This window comes from Antechinus flavipes, chromosome 2, assembly GCF_016432865.1.
Source record: "Antechinus flavipes isolate AdamAnt ecotype Samford, QLD, Australia chromosome 2, AdamAnt_v2, whole genome shotgun sequence".
Lineage (NCBI taxonomy): Eukaryota > Metazoa > Chordata > Mammalia > Dasyuromorphia > Dasyuridae > Antechinus > Antechinus flavipes.
Window position 1 is genome coordinate 94870533 of NC_067399.1, and position 16346 is coordinate 94886878.

Consider the following 16346-nt stretch of genomic DNA (forward strand, 5'->3'; position numbering starts at 1 on the left):
TTTAGTTTGGAGAAGATTCACAGGGAGACATGATTGTTTTACTTGAGTATTTAAAGGAATGTTATGTGGAAGATGGTTTAAACTTGTTTGTTTAAGAACCAGAAACAATGGGTAGGAATTAAAATAATTCAAGTTTCACCCTGAGGTCAGGAAATTCTTCCTAATAGTAAGAGCTGTCCAGTCCCAACGTGGACTAGACTGCTTCAGTGGGGTAAGTAGTAAGCTCTCTTAACTGAAAGATTTTATTGACAAGTTGGATGATTTATCAACTACATTGTAGTGGAGATTCATTCCTTTTTGGGCACCCATTAGACTAAATGGCCTCTGACCTTCTTTATAAATCTAAACTTCTCTGATTCATGTTTACAAATCCCTAGGGCCTCCAGAGATGACCTTATAACTGGAGCAACATGACATATTTTAGATATTAAGGTCCTAGATTATGTTTTTGTAGATATATTCCCATAGTTGCACACAGATAGCATATTCAAAAACAAAGAAGATCTGGAATTAACTCTTTTCTTGTCTATGCAAGACACTGCTTAAGTTTGCAACAACAGTACTCTGTTAGGAGACAACTTTTTAAATGAATAAGCTGATTATTTCCTACTGGCTTGTTTTAAGTTCCCCAACTGTGGCTTCCCCCTTTCTTCTAGAAGGTATTGCTTCCCCCTCTCCCTTTATATAATAAAATCACTTCCAGAACTCCTGTTTCATTTATCCCTTCTTCCTCCAATGCCTTTTGGAAAGTCCCTGCAAAGACAATTTATTAGTATACTTGTCTATATAAGTGGTCTTTGCTTTTCACATTAACTGTGGCATGAAAAGTTGTGGGTAGGTCACAATTTCATAAGCCTGGAAAAACATATAAAGTGCAAGTATTCAAGTTAAGAAGGCCTGAATTTAAGTTCTGCCACTGAAATTTCCTAACTATATGATCCTTGGCAAATTACATAACCTTTCTCATTTCTGTTTTTAATCTGTAAAACAGGGAAAAGTAATACTTATACCACTTATTTTAGTATTGTTACTAAATCAATCAAAATAGATCAAATGAGATAATGTATATAAAGTACTATTCAAATATCAAGGTGCTACAGAAACATCTATTATTATTTTTTGTTATTATATTATTTTAAGTGCCCTAGAAGTACTTAATTCAAGAAAATCCTACAGTGATTCTTGCAAAATGAATTATTATTATTCAACAATCCAATGGCTAGTATGTTGATTTGCACATAGTAGATGCTTGATACTTGTTTGTTGAATTGATTTGAACTTTGTAAATTCAGATTTTTATACATAGAGTTCTTTTAGTGAAGCTTCTCAATATATTTTGAAGGTAAAGGAAATTAGGGCTTCTGTCCAATGCAAAACCAATTCTATGACTTATAATTATTCACTTTCAGGGAGATATTGAGATGAAAAACTAGATTTTGTTAAACTTACTCAAATATAACTAATATATTTTAATGCTTTTTGGCATTGCTTGAAACCCCTAGTGGCAAAGGATTCTTCCCACCCCTTTGCTCTTGACCCTTGGTAAATGTTTTCTTCCTGCATCCTGGATCACAGTGACTTCAGCATTGGAATGTCCTTGGCTAGCAAGAAGGAGATTCACAAGATGAGCCATTCTGAATAGTTGGACATTGATAATAATGCCATATGTTTGAGTGATAAAGACAGCACATTTAAAGTCCTTTTTAGCAATACCATTACATATAGTCTTCCTGACTCAGAGAGGATCAAGGGCAAATTCTGGTCGTGGTTTGCCCAGAATTACATAGTTAGCACACAAAAGAGTCAAAGAGCTTTGAGCTTTGGTTTGAAGCAAGGGAAAACTGCCTCAAAATTTGAGCTATTCAAATTTAGCTTGGGTTTTCAAGAGAGTTTCAAGAAAAGGATAGATGATCATTTATCTGCAGCAGTGTAAGATTCTTGTTCAGGGCTAATTTGCACCAGATAGTATCCTACTCCAAGATTTTGTGATTCAGGATTAAAACTAAACAATGGGTTTCACTTAGAATTCTGGAGTTCTTAGTTAAGATGCTCTAAGTTAAATCTTTTTAGAACCAAAGCCCTATTAAGAAATTCTGCCATGTGGGGCAAATACAATTGAGAAGAAGGTGTAAATGGGCTTCTTTTTGCTTGATGTAATTTGGGGATAGAGGTGTTGGAATTTGAGGAAGATCAGGAAGTGAGAAGCCAAAGTATTTGAAAGCCAAGAGATTTAGGGGTAGGAAAAGATAGGGGTGGATACTGAACCTATTTGGGAAGAGGATGAATGACTTGGAAGTGCATAGATGACAGCAACAAGATTCTGGAGAGAATGAAATGATCCTAAAAGGAAAAGAGATAGTCACTAAGTACCATTGGCATTGGAGAATCTAAAAGTGGTAAAAAGAGATAATGATCATGAAGTGTCATACCTCGAGTCAGGAATATCTGAGTTCAAATCTGGCTGCAGACACTTACTAGCTATATGGCCTTGGGAAAGTCATTTTAATTCTATTTACCTCAGTTTTTTCAACTGTAAAATGGGGATAATAGCATATAATTCTCAGGACTGCTATGGGACTCAATTAGATGATATATGTGTAATGTATTTAGCATAGTGATGGGTATTTAGTAGGTATTACATTGTTGTTCTTAATTGTAGTTCTTTATATAAGAAAAGAGGCATTCAGCCTCCAAGAATACGAGAAGAAATAACTTCAGGAAAGGGAGGTTTCAGTGAGTAACAGGAAAGGGAGGGGATGGAAGGAAGAGGAAAAAATTTAGGACAAAGGAAGAAACTATTGGTGTGGATGCCAGATGGGACAGATGAAAGGTATAGTCTGGGAATATAGAAATTGGAGAGAGTTAGGTAGGACTGAGTTTGCTACTAGGATAGAGAATTCCCTTGGTTACTTCTTCTTGCTGCCTTTGCTTTCTCATGCAGATTCTGGCTGAGTTAAGTGGGGTGGGTAAGGTCAAGAAAGGGAATGGTAGGGTTAGAGCTCCTTGATTTCAAAGCTGATGCTCTCCCTGTCTGTAACCATGAGGGGCTCCAGGTCAGACTGGAGGACGCGTCTATGGCAGTATGGGAAACGGGGGAGAAAACAGGTCAGACAGTGTCCACCATTATGGAAAGGGAGGGTGAAGGAGAAAAGGAAGAGTTACCCTCTAAGAAGCTTTAAATAATCATTGTAATCTCTTCTTACAAGAGAGAAGATTGGGGATACAGTAGAAAGCATAATGCTATCTGACCCAGCCTTCTATAGAATGTAAGACTCTGAGGATTATCTAGTTCACCCTTCTTATTTTAAAGAAGAAAAAAACTAAGCCCCAGAGTCCCCATATTGCATAGCTAATCAGTAGCCCGGCCAAGAGCCACATCTCTGTCTCTTGACTCCCAGTCCATTGCAGTTCAGGAACGGGACAGGTGGCTACAGCTGTGATGCAGCTCAGTGACTCCTGATTAGTCTAGGAGATCATTTAAAGGCGTACTCTTGAGATGGCTGCATGAAAAGCAAACACAGCTCTATAGGAACATTAGCACTGATTTACACAGCCCTGGCATTCATCCTACAGAGCTACTCAGGCATTCAGTGAAATGTTTTGTTTTTAGCAAATGAGCTTGGAGTTGGTATGGATTTGGATGAGGGAGGGGAAGAAGGGCCACACAGAGTGCAAGATTTCAAATACCTCTAATAATGAAAAGAGAAGGTTTGCTCTTATTATTTTCTAATTATGGAGTTGAACTTTAGAGCTGAGAAACCGATGCTTTTCTCCTTAAGTATAATACCATTACTTCAATGGGGTACGCTGCATGATCCTTCACTCACAGAAGGGTCCATTCAGCTTAGAACAAGAGGACTGGCTAGGTAAATGACTAATCGCTCCCATTCCAATTGATTTGCTAACCTCTGAGGAAAATGGAAGCCACTGTGGGCCATGATGGATATGGCAGAATCCTCATTAATTTCTGAGGCAGGGCAATTACATCCCATGGGGGCCCACTGATAGCCTTAAAATAATAACAATAATAAGTTAATAGCACCACAATAAGAATATTGTACAGCACTTAGTGGAGGTGTGGAATTTTATAGTAAAAAGAATTTCCCATTGCCCCTTAGATCTTTTAGGATTGTTTATTCTGATGAACTGATTGAGTTCCCTGGGGGTTCTTTAATTTATGCTATTGCCTTTCTACCTAAAGATATTTGATCATATACCTTATACCTGTACATTTTGTCTCTCTGTTCTATACTGTAAGCTTCTTGAGGGCAGGGATCATTTCACTTTTGTTCTGTAGCTCCAGCACAGTACTTGGTACATAGTAGGTGCTTAACAGATCCTTACTGATTGATTTAACCTCTAACAATCTGCTACAATCCTCCCTTTCTTGCTTTTTCTCCTTGCCTTTCCTCTCTCTCTTCTTCCATTCATTCATCAATCACTAATTTCTTTAAATTATATTAATTTGCAGTACACTCTCCTGTATATAATTATCCCTTCCACATCGTAGAGTTAAAGACTCAGTACCTTGCTGATCTGGAAAATTGGTGTAAAAATTTTTGACCCTCTAGTGAAGTTTGAATTTTTTCTTTTTCTTTTATTTTGGTGTTTACAGTATCTAATTGTAAAATTTGAATTAAGTATTTGATCATAGACGTTGTGTTTCTGTAGCTTCTACAAAATCCCCCCAAAATTCTCATTTAATTTCTTATGCTGACTTGTTATATTTCAAAACTGCAATGGGGAAAAGTCATGATGTGGAAGGGACTTTATGTCCCTTTCATTTTTCAGAAAATCAGATGGGCTGACATGATTAATGGGGCTGGGCAGTTTTGCTCGGGTAACAGGAAAGTAGCAGTCATTTCCAAAAGAACCAAAGAGAGTATTTAAAGTCTTTCTCTTTTGGAAACTGCCTGTAAACAGTTAATTAAAAACAAACAGATGCAGAATTTTTGGTTTAATGTCTTCAAACTGACCCATAACCTCTTGAGTTTCCAGTTAGTTGTCTCCATAGGTAAATGAGAGAAAGCAAGAAGGACAGTTGAAAGCTCTTATGTCCCCAATCTATGTGTCTCTAGGGACAACTTGTGGACTGGGCTATGCTATAAACTGCCTGAGGTCTTGTGCATGATGACAGTGTATTACAAAGTCAGTGACAGCTGAACTCTTGAAAATGTTTCCTGAGACTATTCTCTATGGCAGTGATATTAAATTCAAATAGAAACTAACAGGGACCACCAATCTGTACAGAAGGCTCCCCATAGACTACATATTGACTTAGAAAAAAAATTAACATTTTTGTTGTTGTTGTTCAGTCATTTCAGTCATGTCTGATTCTTTGTGATCCCATTTGGGGTTTTCTGGAAGAGATGCTGGAGTGGTTTACCATTTCCTTCTTCAGCTTATTTTACAGATGATGAAACTAAGGCAAACAGAGTTAAATGACTTGCCCAGCATCCCTTAGCTACTCAGTTCTTGAACCTGAATTTAGACTCAGGAAGATGTCTTCCCGATTTCCAGCCTGGAACTCTGCATACATTATCCATGTTTTATTGTATTTTTATTTGTTTTGTTAAATATTTCCTGATTACATTTTGATCTGTTTTGGATCACACTTAGGACTGTAATGTGCCGCATGTGGCCTGCATGTGTTTGACACTTCTGCCCTAGGATACCCCAGTCAAAAGTTATAGAGCCTGAGGAAAGGCAGATGGGAACCATTTCTGAGGTATGAGCAGGAAAAACTTTGAATGTTGTCCCAGTGAAAACAAAGATCATAGATTTAGAATTAGCGGGCCCTTTAAAGGCAATATAGTTGAAGCTTCTTACTTTAAAGATGAGAAAATTGTGGCACATGGAAGTTAAATGATTTTCTCAACCTCATAGATTTGAATTTAGGTGCCCTGACTCCAAATCCAGGGAGCTTTCCAATGAACCATTTCCACTGAACTATAGGAATTGCATCTACTTTCTGAGGACCTGCTTACCTAAGTATGAAAGGTTTATTACTAGTGAACTAGTGAACTAGTGACAGATTTTTTGACTTTAACCTCCAGGAAGTAAAGAAAATGCAAACTAATTCTGAGCTCTGTGCAGCTACTTTCTGCTTCTGCAGCGATGAAATGGTGGAAAAGGAGACAGATGTAGCTTAGAATTATGTAGTTTTAAAATTGTCTATAAGCAGTAACTTGTTGGTCCCCTAAATATGAAATCCTTGTCCAGAGACCAATAAGTAGACATACTGCTTAAGGAGTTTATTCAAATTAATCTTGATATTCTTGCTATAAATGAAACCAGAAGTCATAATGAAAGACGCGGCTTAATGGAAAGATGACTCATAGATCTTTTTCAGAGAGGCAAATAAAGGAGCTGGAGGAGTTATATCATATGTCCAAAGACAACAAGAGGCGTCTTTTCACAAGACACTTTACCATGTTAGCTAGAGTGCTTATGATGAGCATTTATAAAAAGACCACCAAGAAGATCATTATAGTTTATATGCCAGCATTTAATGTAGATCATGAGGAGGTAGAAAAATTCTGTGAGGGAGTGATTAAGACCTTCTAAATTAAATCCACATATTTTAAAATTTAGTGATTTCAATGCAAAAGTGGTAATAGAGGAAAATAGTAAAAACACATTGGAAAATATGACTCAAAATAAGTAACAAAAACATCAAAGGTTTATATAGAAGTCTTGCATACCTATTATCACATTTGCTTTCTTCAAGAAGAGGGTTCGAAGTCTCTAGATTTGACAGGCATAACATCACAGAAATGAAATTGATTATATCTTAATGGACCGGAAATTACTAGTTACTAACGAAGGAATCATTTCTGAATGAGCAATGAACATATAATCAGATATTGACTTATTAGCACAAAGATAAAATCAATATGAAATTAAAAGAATGATTAAAAATTAAAAGAAAGTATGGGGTACAAATGAAAGAACTCTATTTGGCTTATTTTAATAAGCTCTTGATACCACAAAATGGGAAGTGATAGGGAAAAAACCCTATAAAATCATATTATCATCATTCCCTAAAAAATCTTAACTGATGACCCATCACCATTCTGAGGAGATCAAAAAGGACCCCAAACCATCCCAACCAGCAAACATTTGGTTTCTGTGCCAAGCAGAAATATATGGTATTCAAAGACAGCACTAGTTTAGAATATAAACTCATTTAAAAAGTTTTATGGAAGAAAACACTGGAAAATTATATGTAGTTGTTGAAGCCTTATAATCCTTGTTGCCTTCATATGCAATCTCACACTAGATTACATGCTCTCTTGTATTACTTTCCATTTATTTCATATATTTATTCATTTACTCAAAAAACATTTACTAAATTCCTCCTAACTCTTTGCTAGACCTTGAGATATATATGAAAATAATGACTTAGAAAAGAAAATATTAACATTTTTGTTGTTGTTGTTCAGTCATTTCAGTCATGTCTGATTCTTTGTGATCCCATTTGGGGTTTTCTGTAAGAGATGCTGGAGTGATTCCCATAGAGTCATAGATCTAGAACCAGAAGGAACCTTATAAAACATTTAGATTCCTTCCTCCCATTTTACAGCTGAAGAAACTGAGTCCTAGAAAGGTTACATTGACCTAATGGTGGTAATGTAAGGAGTAGGTTTCCAGAGGCAGGATTTGAACTCAGCTTGTGTCCTCCCCACCATTTTGACTATTTCTCATGAAGATTTCAATGTAGTATATAAGTATTGAATTCCTCATTCAGGTTGTGAGCTTTTTGGAAGGGATCTATACCCTAGACTTTTCTTCTTCTCACTTCAGCACTTATTTAATGCACTATACATGTAATAGACATTCAAGCACTTCATTTCATGGATCTTCACTGTGGAGCTGGTAAAAAGGCATTCCAGGCTGGGTTTGAAAATTCCTACCCCAAGTTCCCTCTCTTAACTGTCTATCAGATGCTTTGACCTTTCATTAAAATGCATCCAATTTGATTTATTACAAAAACAAAACAAAACAAAAAATACTCCATTGCAAATATATAATTAATTTTAGCATTAAAACTATGTCTGATCCTGAAAAGTAATATTTAAAAGTGACCTTTGTTGTATTCTTCCAACATATTGCCCCTAAGAAGTGATCCAATCTGTCTATTCCCACTCCCAGCTCTTCCTAAGTGTGTTAGGATCATATGGATCATTAGTTTGATTATGATTGTTCTAAGTCAGTCCAGGTACATGGATCTATATCTCCTTTTCTAAATCTCTCCTTTTCTAAGAAAAATACAATGTCTTCTTGGGAATTTTCCCACTGTGTTGCTCAGAATCAGGCCTCCATATCACTTCTTGGCCATCTCCTCACCATGTAATTCATGTTCCAGTTATTCTCCACTCGCCACCACTACAACCTTGGATCTTGCTTCTGGGTTCCATAGGTGTGCTAGCTGAATTTTGTCTCAGCTTTATCTGAACCAGACTTTCATGCTATTTCCAAGCTATTTCTATACCACGATAAAGCACATATCCTTTCCTTCTTCATGCCCTAGTTCTTTTCAGCTCTGCTCCAAAAAAAGTAAGATCTTTGAAGATAAAATCTGTCTTGCCTGTTTGTAATTGCATTTCCATTTATTAACAGAGGACCTAGAATAATTAATTAATTAATTAAATTGCTCTTAATTAAATGCTCTATAATCTATTTTTTCTATCTGTCATCAATCCTACACCTTCTATGTGGAAGGCACTGTGCTAGATGATAGGGATATTAAAAAAAATGCTTGCCCTCAAGAAGCTTACATTCTTTATGTGCATTCATGTGCACAGGAGTAAATATAATATACCTATATATGCATGATGGATAAAATGAATAAAATATATTATGTTGTTGATCAATTGTTTTATTATGTCTGACTCTTCATGACCCACTTTGGGGTTTCTTTGGCAAAGATACTTGGATTTCCTTCTTCATTTCCTTTTCCAGCTCATTTTACAGATGAGGAAACTGAGACAGAGTTAAATGGCTTGCTCAGGGTCACACAGCTAGTAAGTGTCTGAAGCCGTATTTGAACTCTGTTCTTCCTAACTCCAGGCTCGGTGCTCTGTCCACTGCACCATAGTGAATACCCACACATTAAAAAGTTTTGGATCTGTGAATTCATCTGTATAAATAATTGCTGCAAGTGTTATGCAACTTGTGGTCTTAGCCACTTTCCTAAAGCTCTGAAAGGTTAAGAATCTTGACCTGGGTTAACAAGCCAGTAAGTGTTAGCAATAAGATTAAAATATAGGGATTGCCCTTATTCCTGGGATGTCTCACCAACCATTATGCCATGTTGCCTAATGCAAAGTAATATCAAGGGGAGAGAATATTAGCAGCCCAGGGAGTCAAGAAAGGCCTTTTGTGGGAAATGGCATCTGGGCTGTGTCTTGAAGGAGGTTCAGAATTCTGAGAGGAGGAAGTGCATTTCTGAAGTGCTGCCGGGAGGCAGCAGGTAGAATGTTGTGCATTGGGAATAGCTAGAAGTCCATTTTGACTCTGAGTGGAGGATGTCTGATATGAAGTAATATGAAACAAGATTGTAAAGGGAGTTGGAAGCCTGATTGTGGAGGGCCTTAAATGCCAGGCTGAGGATCTTCAAGACAATAAGGAGCTGTTGCAGATATTTGACTGGGGAATGGGAATAGGAATATGATTGTATATTTTAGGAATATCATTTTGGCAAATCTGTGGGAAATGGTTTGGAGTTGGGGAGAGACTGAAAGCAGCTATCATTGGGAGATTATTGGAAAAGTCCAGATGAGAGGTGATAAGGGCTTCACTATAATAACGTCTGAATGAGAGGAGAAAAGGAAATAAAAGTCAAGTATGTGAAAGATGTTGAATCAGTAAGATTTGTGAATTGATTGAAAAGAAAATTTTAAAGATGATTACAAAGTTAGAAAACTGTGTAACTCTGAGGATGTGAATTCAAGAGGAATAATGAAATTTGGAAGAATCATAGGTTTGGACATATTTAGTTTGAGATTCCTATAGAACATCCAGGTAGAGATGACCAATAGGCAGTTTGTGATACCAGATTGGAATTCAAGATAAGAAGTGGATATATAGATCTGTGACTGATCTGTAAAAAGACTTTTACCAAACTATTAGGCATGCATGAGGTCACCAAGGGAGTAGAAAGAGAAGAAGGCCTAGGACAGAGGTTTGGTGATGCTTTTTGTACTAGATGTGTGAATGATGATGATCCAGAGGAGGAGACTGAGAAAGAGTGGCCAGATAAGGAGGAGAAGCATTTGGGAGAATCATAAAAGAAATGGGACTTTGACAGAATTCAGATAAAAACAGTATTCAAAGAATAAGAGAACAATCTGTGATTTCTTCAGAGTGGGGAAACTCTAGGTGCTATAATTCCTTTCACTGATATAGATAGCAACCCATATGTGATTTAATAGATAATTTATAATAATAATCCATTATTAAGGTAGCATAGTTTATAAAATGGTGGACTTGGAGCAGGAACATTTGAGTTTTAATACTCCTAAAACTAGCTAAATGACCCTAGGTAAATCAACCTGCACTTGCCTTAGTTTTCTCATCTTCATCCTAATTAAATATGAATACAAAAGGTTGAAGCTGTGTCTGTTCAGTGCACCAGAACAACAACAACAACAAAACTCAATTAGCTAGATCTGTTATCCAAATCACTCCTTAAATAAGATTCACACTGAAACAACCCATTATCATGAGATCATTTGCCACGGGCACAATTTGAACAAATTATTATTCCTACTTTTTACTCCTAATTCCATGTACAGGACAATGTTAATAATGAGTGTGAATTTTAGTTAAGAAAGAGAAACCTTCCAACCAGTGAAAAAACTTGAGCTGGAGGTGAGAAAAATACTTATGGTTGCCCAAGAGGCACTGAATCTTGGAGTTTACTTACAGTGTTGCAGATTCGTTAGTCATCCCTTGAAAAGCATTTCCTGGGATGGTGGTTATGTGTAAGTTATCACAAATTTCCCTGGAGAAAAGAAATGAGAAATATTTACTTTCCAAATTTTGACGACAAATGTGAAAGTGTTATGCATAGCAATTAGCCTAGTACTTACAAAATAAAATTAAATTCAGCTGAGAAAATCTTTGTAACATCTGGGAGCTTTTGTATGCCTGTGTTACAGATGCTCCTGCAAGAGAAAGGTGAAGGGGATAGGAAATGAAGGCACTAACATGAGAAAAATCAAAAGAAAATCTACCAAAGAATCAACCTCACATGAAGTAAAAGGGGAAACCAGACTATGGAATTTTACTTTGATATTCCTTTTGATTTTGCAGATTTTTCTGGGCCTAAAAGTACAAGATAATTGAGGGAAGGTAAAGTTCAGACAGACATGGCAGAGATGAAATCTAATTCCAGATTTTCTAACCATGGGACCTGGGCAATCTGAGCCTTAGTTTTTTCAGCTATAAAATGGGTATTTAAAAATATTTTTTTCTGTCTCTCCAGAAGAAGCAGATTATAAATTGTCATATGTTATGTGAATAACAATAATCATCGTGATGACCATAGACTCTAAGCAGTATCCAAATGAGAGATTACTGAGTATAACTGAATGATTACTTTTTTTCTCTCCTTAACTTACCCTGCAGGAAGAGTTTCTTCAACTTCCATGAAGCAAGTAAAAGGAGAAAAGAGGGTGGAAGAAGCCCAAAGCTTATATTATTTAGTATGGTTGGTTTTCGTTCACACAGAGCTTGTGGTCAGTTATAATTTTATAAGTCTTCTAGATAATTTGCATCTATGTCTAGCCAGACTTTCCCCATGTATTGTTATGACAGCGACCTCCTTTATTTCCAGTTTACTTACATAACTACTTTGTCCATACTGCTCATGAAGCCAAAGGTCATTAGATGTCATTGATACCATGGTTCCGTGTTGGTCAATAATCCCAAACAAGCTCATGAGCATTTATGAGAAAAATGAGGGTTCCCAGAAATCACTAGCAATCTCCTCTAAATCATGCCCGAGAGATGTATTTCCATCTCCAGCAGCAATCAGTTTTTGTGTTTATTTCTGCAAATTTCCAGTTTTTGTTCCTTTATTTATTTACTCTCTTCATTGCTAAATCCAAGGAACTTTTCTTAGTCTTTATCCTTCTTGATCCCTGTCTCCTCCTAGATAACTCTCTTATTCCTAAAATTTCATGACACTTCTTTCTTTAGTTTCTCTTCCTAACTTTCTAACAGTTCTTCTCACTCTCTTTTGCTGGGTGACATGTCATCCACTTCTACTTCCTTTGTCAGAATCTGAACAGGTTTTTTCATTGTTCTTTACATTCTCTCTTGGGGATCCTGTCTTCCTCTCCTTTGGATTCAATTATTGAGATAACTTCCAAATCAGATATCTAACTCTCCTCATTCTTCTAAGCTTTGATCCCATATTGTCTATTGCCTAACAGATGTTGCAAAGATATCACAAATTCCTCATCTTCCTCTCAAAGTCACCCCTCCTCCAAACTTCCTTATTCTGTTGAGTGAACCACAATCTTTTTAGTTATTTAGATTTGCAACTTTGGAATAGTTTGGACTCATTCTCCATTGCCCTCATCTAATTAGTGGCCAGATCCTGTTAATGCTAACTTTTCAACATCTTTGGTTTCCACCTCTTTCTTTCCACTTACATGATCACTATCCCAGTTCAGGTCATTATTTAACTTTTACCTAGATAATTACAATAACTTTCTAATTGGTCTCCTTGCCTTCAGGTTCTTAGATAAATCCACCATACACAGACTACAAGATATTTCCGAACTTCTTACTATTCCTTGGTTAAAATGATAATTCTCCTGTTTGAAATTTAATCAGGTTTCAACCTAGCTCTTTAGTAGTCTTTATGCTAGCCAGAATGACCTAGTTGCTGTTCCTGGCCCATGTTGTTTTTTACTTCCATGCCTTTGCAAAGACGGGAATTTGTCTGGAATTCCTTCCCTCCTTATATCCAATTATTAAAATCCCAGCTCCCTTCAAATCTAAGCTTCATATGATCTCATAAATGAAACCTTCTCTGATGTCCCTAATTTTACTGCTCTTTTCCTCATGTACACTATTTGTGTATTTACTTTTCTGTATAAGTGTTGTTTCTTGCAGTAAGCTTCTTTTGGACAGTGATGATTTTATTTTTGAATTTGCACCCCCTTGGACCTAGCACAGTGCAATGTATAGAAGAGATGCTCAATAAATGTTTGATGAATGAATTTTGCACATGATTGAGAGCACTCTTGTGTAGCTTAAATGAAGCTAGATGGCTCAGTGGCTAGAGTGCTAAGCCTGGAGTCATGAAAAATAATCTTCATGACTTAAAATCTGGCTCCAGACACTGAGGAGGTTTGTGACTCTGGGCAAGCCACTTAACCCTGTTTGCTTCCATTTTCTCATCTGTAAAATGAATTGGAGAAGAAAATGGCAACCCCTTTCAGCATTTCTGCCAAGAAAACCCCAAAGTGGGTTATGAAGAGCTGAAATGACTGAATAACAACACAATGTTCTAAAGTAGTCTAAGTGGAGAGGTGGTCTCTACTTTTTATATCTTTTCCTTGCCACATGCCTTTGCTCAAATGGTCTTCCACATTAAGCATAAACTTCCTAATCAATCAACAAGCATTTGTTGAATATCTACTGTGTGCCAGGAATTATAGTCACTCATATTCCTTTATAAAATCTCTTCTCTTTCAAATCACAATTCCACTGCTAGCCTCCATGTCAGGACCCTTCTGATTCCCCCATCTTACCATTCTCTAACCTCCCCATTACATTTTTTGTATGTATAATTTGTATTAACCTACTTGTATTCCTATTGAGTAGAGAGTAAGTCCTTGAAAGCAAGGATAATTTCATTTTTGGCTTTTGTATCTCAAGTATTTTGTGTAGGATCTGGCACATAGCAGATATTCACTCAGTAAATGCTTATTAAATTGAAATTAAGAAAATCTTAATATTAAAAAACCCTGAAGTTAACAAAAATGTTAGGGAACAATTATATTTATAGCAAAAGGGATTCAGCATAAGACTTTTTTTTTTTTACTTCTTTTCCTCAGCTGTAAAATGGGGACCATAAAAGCATCTACTTTACATAGTTGTTAGGATCAAATGAAATCATATTTGTAAAAGAGCTTAGCACAGTTCCTGGCACATAGGAAGTCCTTTCTAAATACTGTTCTTTTTACATAGCTGGCTTCTCTATTGAACTGAAGATGGGCTTGAATTAACATCCAGCTTTTTAGGACCAGGCCTATGAATAACTAAGATACACCTGTCTATTATTATAGGGTAGTAGAAGGAGGACTAAATCGGGCGTCAGATGGCTGAGCTTCTGGTCACTAAGTAGATGTGGGACTTTTTAGTAAATCATTAAAAATTTTTGGCCTTATTTTCTTTATGGGAATGGGACTTGGTAATCTCTCAGATTTTTTCCAGTGCCAACATCCTATGAATAGGAGCCTATGAATAAGGCCAAACTTACAAGCGATGCTAAGTGCATTATTATCATTATGAAATAGCTTCTGTTCAACTTTTTAATTGACTTAGTCTATAATGAAAAGCAAAACAAATCCTATTTCTGAGAAAATGAGAATTCCTTACAGATATTTCAACCGTGGAAGCTTTGTAAATGCTCCAGGTCCAATGTACACCAGATTTTTGGTATTCTGGATCAATCTGTGAGGAAAGAAATAAAATGTGCAGTTACTTAATTGATACATGTACTTCTGAATCTCTGAGACTCTAGAGCACCCAAGGCAGCTGGTTGGAAAAAACAGGGATCAATCCAATATTTTCTCATATGTTTGGAAGAAAGTACTCAGGTTCTGAGGATGGCAAAAGGCATTAATTAGCACATTTTCCAGTAAACTCTCATCCCATTTTCTTTACAAGGCAGGTGGACTCTCCAATGCTTTGCTCTGCTGTGGAGGGAGCTGTTGCCCAAAATTTCAGCAGGAAATTTGTTTTGTGGGAAACAGTTCCAGCCCAAATGACAACAGGGATTAGTTAAGATTGGGGCATTTCCAGAGCTCTCTAATAGAGCAAGTGTTGTTTATGTTGTATAGAGTCTGCACACTGAGGGTTATGGGAAATTCAATGAGCACCAGAGAGACCCACGTGTTAGCCATTTTCTTTTTCAAGGCAGGATGCTTCCAATGTGGTGGTACGACAGCTTTAAGAGGTTTATGTGAATGATAAATCTGCTACAGCAGCAGTTCTCAAAGATTGGTGATCAGGGAAATCTGGGAGGCTGCAAGATCCTTTCAGGGGGTCCATAAAGTCAAAACTATTTTCATACTAATAGTAAGACACTTTAATTTCTAGTCCAGTAAAAATCCATAGTAATATCCCACATAAAGAAGAACTCTTGGTGGTGGTGATAAGGGATTCCTTAGTAATCTTTGAGAATGTAAAGGAGTCTTGAGACCAAAAAATTTAAGAATGACTGGGTTTGAGGAGAGGAGTCTGGACTGAAATCTATAAGTCTGGGCTATCATTGTCATTCCTAACTTGGAGAATTGTTATGAAAGACAACTTTGATATTATGAACTTGGAGTCAGGAAAACCTGATTTTTAAAAATTCTACTTCAGATACTGAAATGTGTATCACTGGGGTAACTGTGTAGTACAGTAGGCAGAGCTCTGGACCTAATCAGAAATTCAAATTTAGCTCAAGAAACTTAATAGTTCTAAGACTATGGGCAAATTGCTTAACTTTTGTTTCCCTCAGTTTCCTTATCTGTAAAATGAAGATAATAATAGCAGCTGCTTTATAGGGGCAGTTAGGTAGCATAGTGGATAGGATGCCATTCCTGGAGCCAGGAAGACTTATTTTCCTGAGTTAAAATCTGACCTCAGATCATTACTAGTTGTGTGACTCTGGGCAAGTCACTTAACCTTATTTGCCTCAGTTTCCTCATCTATAAAATGAACTGGGGGAAGAAAAAGGCAAGCCACTTCAATATTTCTGCCAAGAAAAATCCCAATAGGGTCACAAAGAGTCAGACATGATCAAAATAACTGAACAATAAAACACAGGGTTATTGTGAGGATCAAACAAGTTCATACAATGCACTTTGCAAATCTGAAAGCATTATAAAAATATTAACTATTTTTCTTATAATGTCTGTAAAAAAAAGAGCCTTGGGAGGACAAAAGGTTACACATATGTGGGATGTTAGAATTATTATCTCTACCTTGGGCAGGTGATTCCAAAGTGGCTCTCCCTTATATAAAAGTAGTCAAACTCACGAGAAGAGGCCCTTCTGTTTCTCTCTGCCTTCTTTCAGATACAATCATTGTGAATTGTCATCATCATCAATGTG

The 16346-nt window shown here is 36.6% G+C and overlaps 1 protein-coding gene across 4 annotated transcripts in view; it reads right to left on the reverse strand.

Annotated features, from left to right (window-relative positions):
- Positions 1 to 16346, reverse strand: part of LHCGR (luteinizing hormone/choriogonadotropin receptor) — a 77411-nt gene that overhangs the window by 26593 nt on the left and 34472 nt on the right. For 2 of the 4 annotated variants that reach the window (XM_051975241.1, XM_051975242.1), the window contains 3 exons: positions 14623 to 14697; positions 11097 to 11171; positions 10931 to 11008 (listed from right to left, as the gene is read on the reverse strand). In XM_051975241.1, coding sequence (XP_051831201.1) covers positions 10931 to 11008; positions 11097 to 11171; positions 14623 to 14697 — 228 coding nt within the window. The remainder of the gene's footprint in view (positions 1 to 10930; positions 11009 to 11096; positions 11172 to 14622; positions 14698 to 16346) is intronic. The other 2 variants (XM_051975243.1, XM_051975244.1) reach the window with 1 other exon arrangement.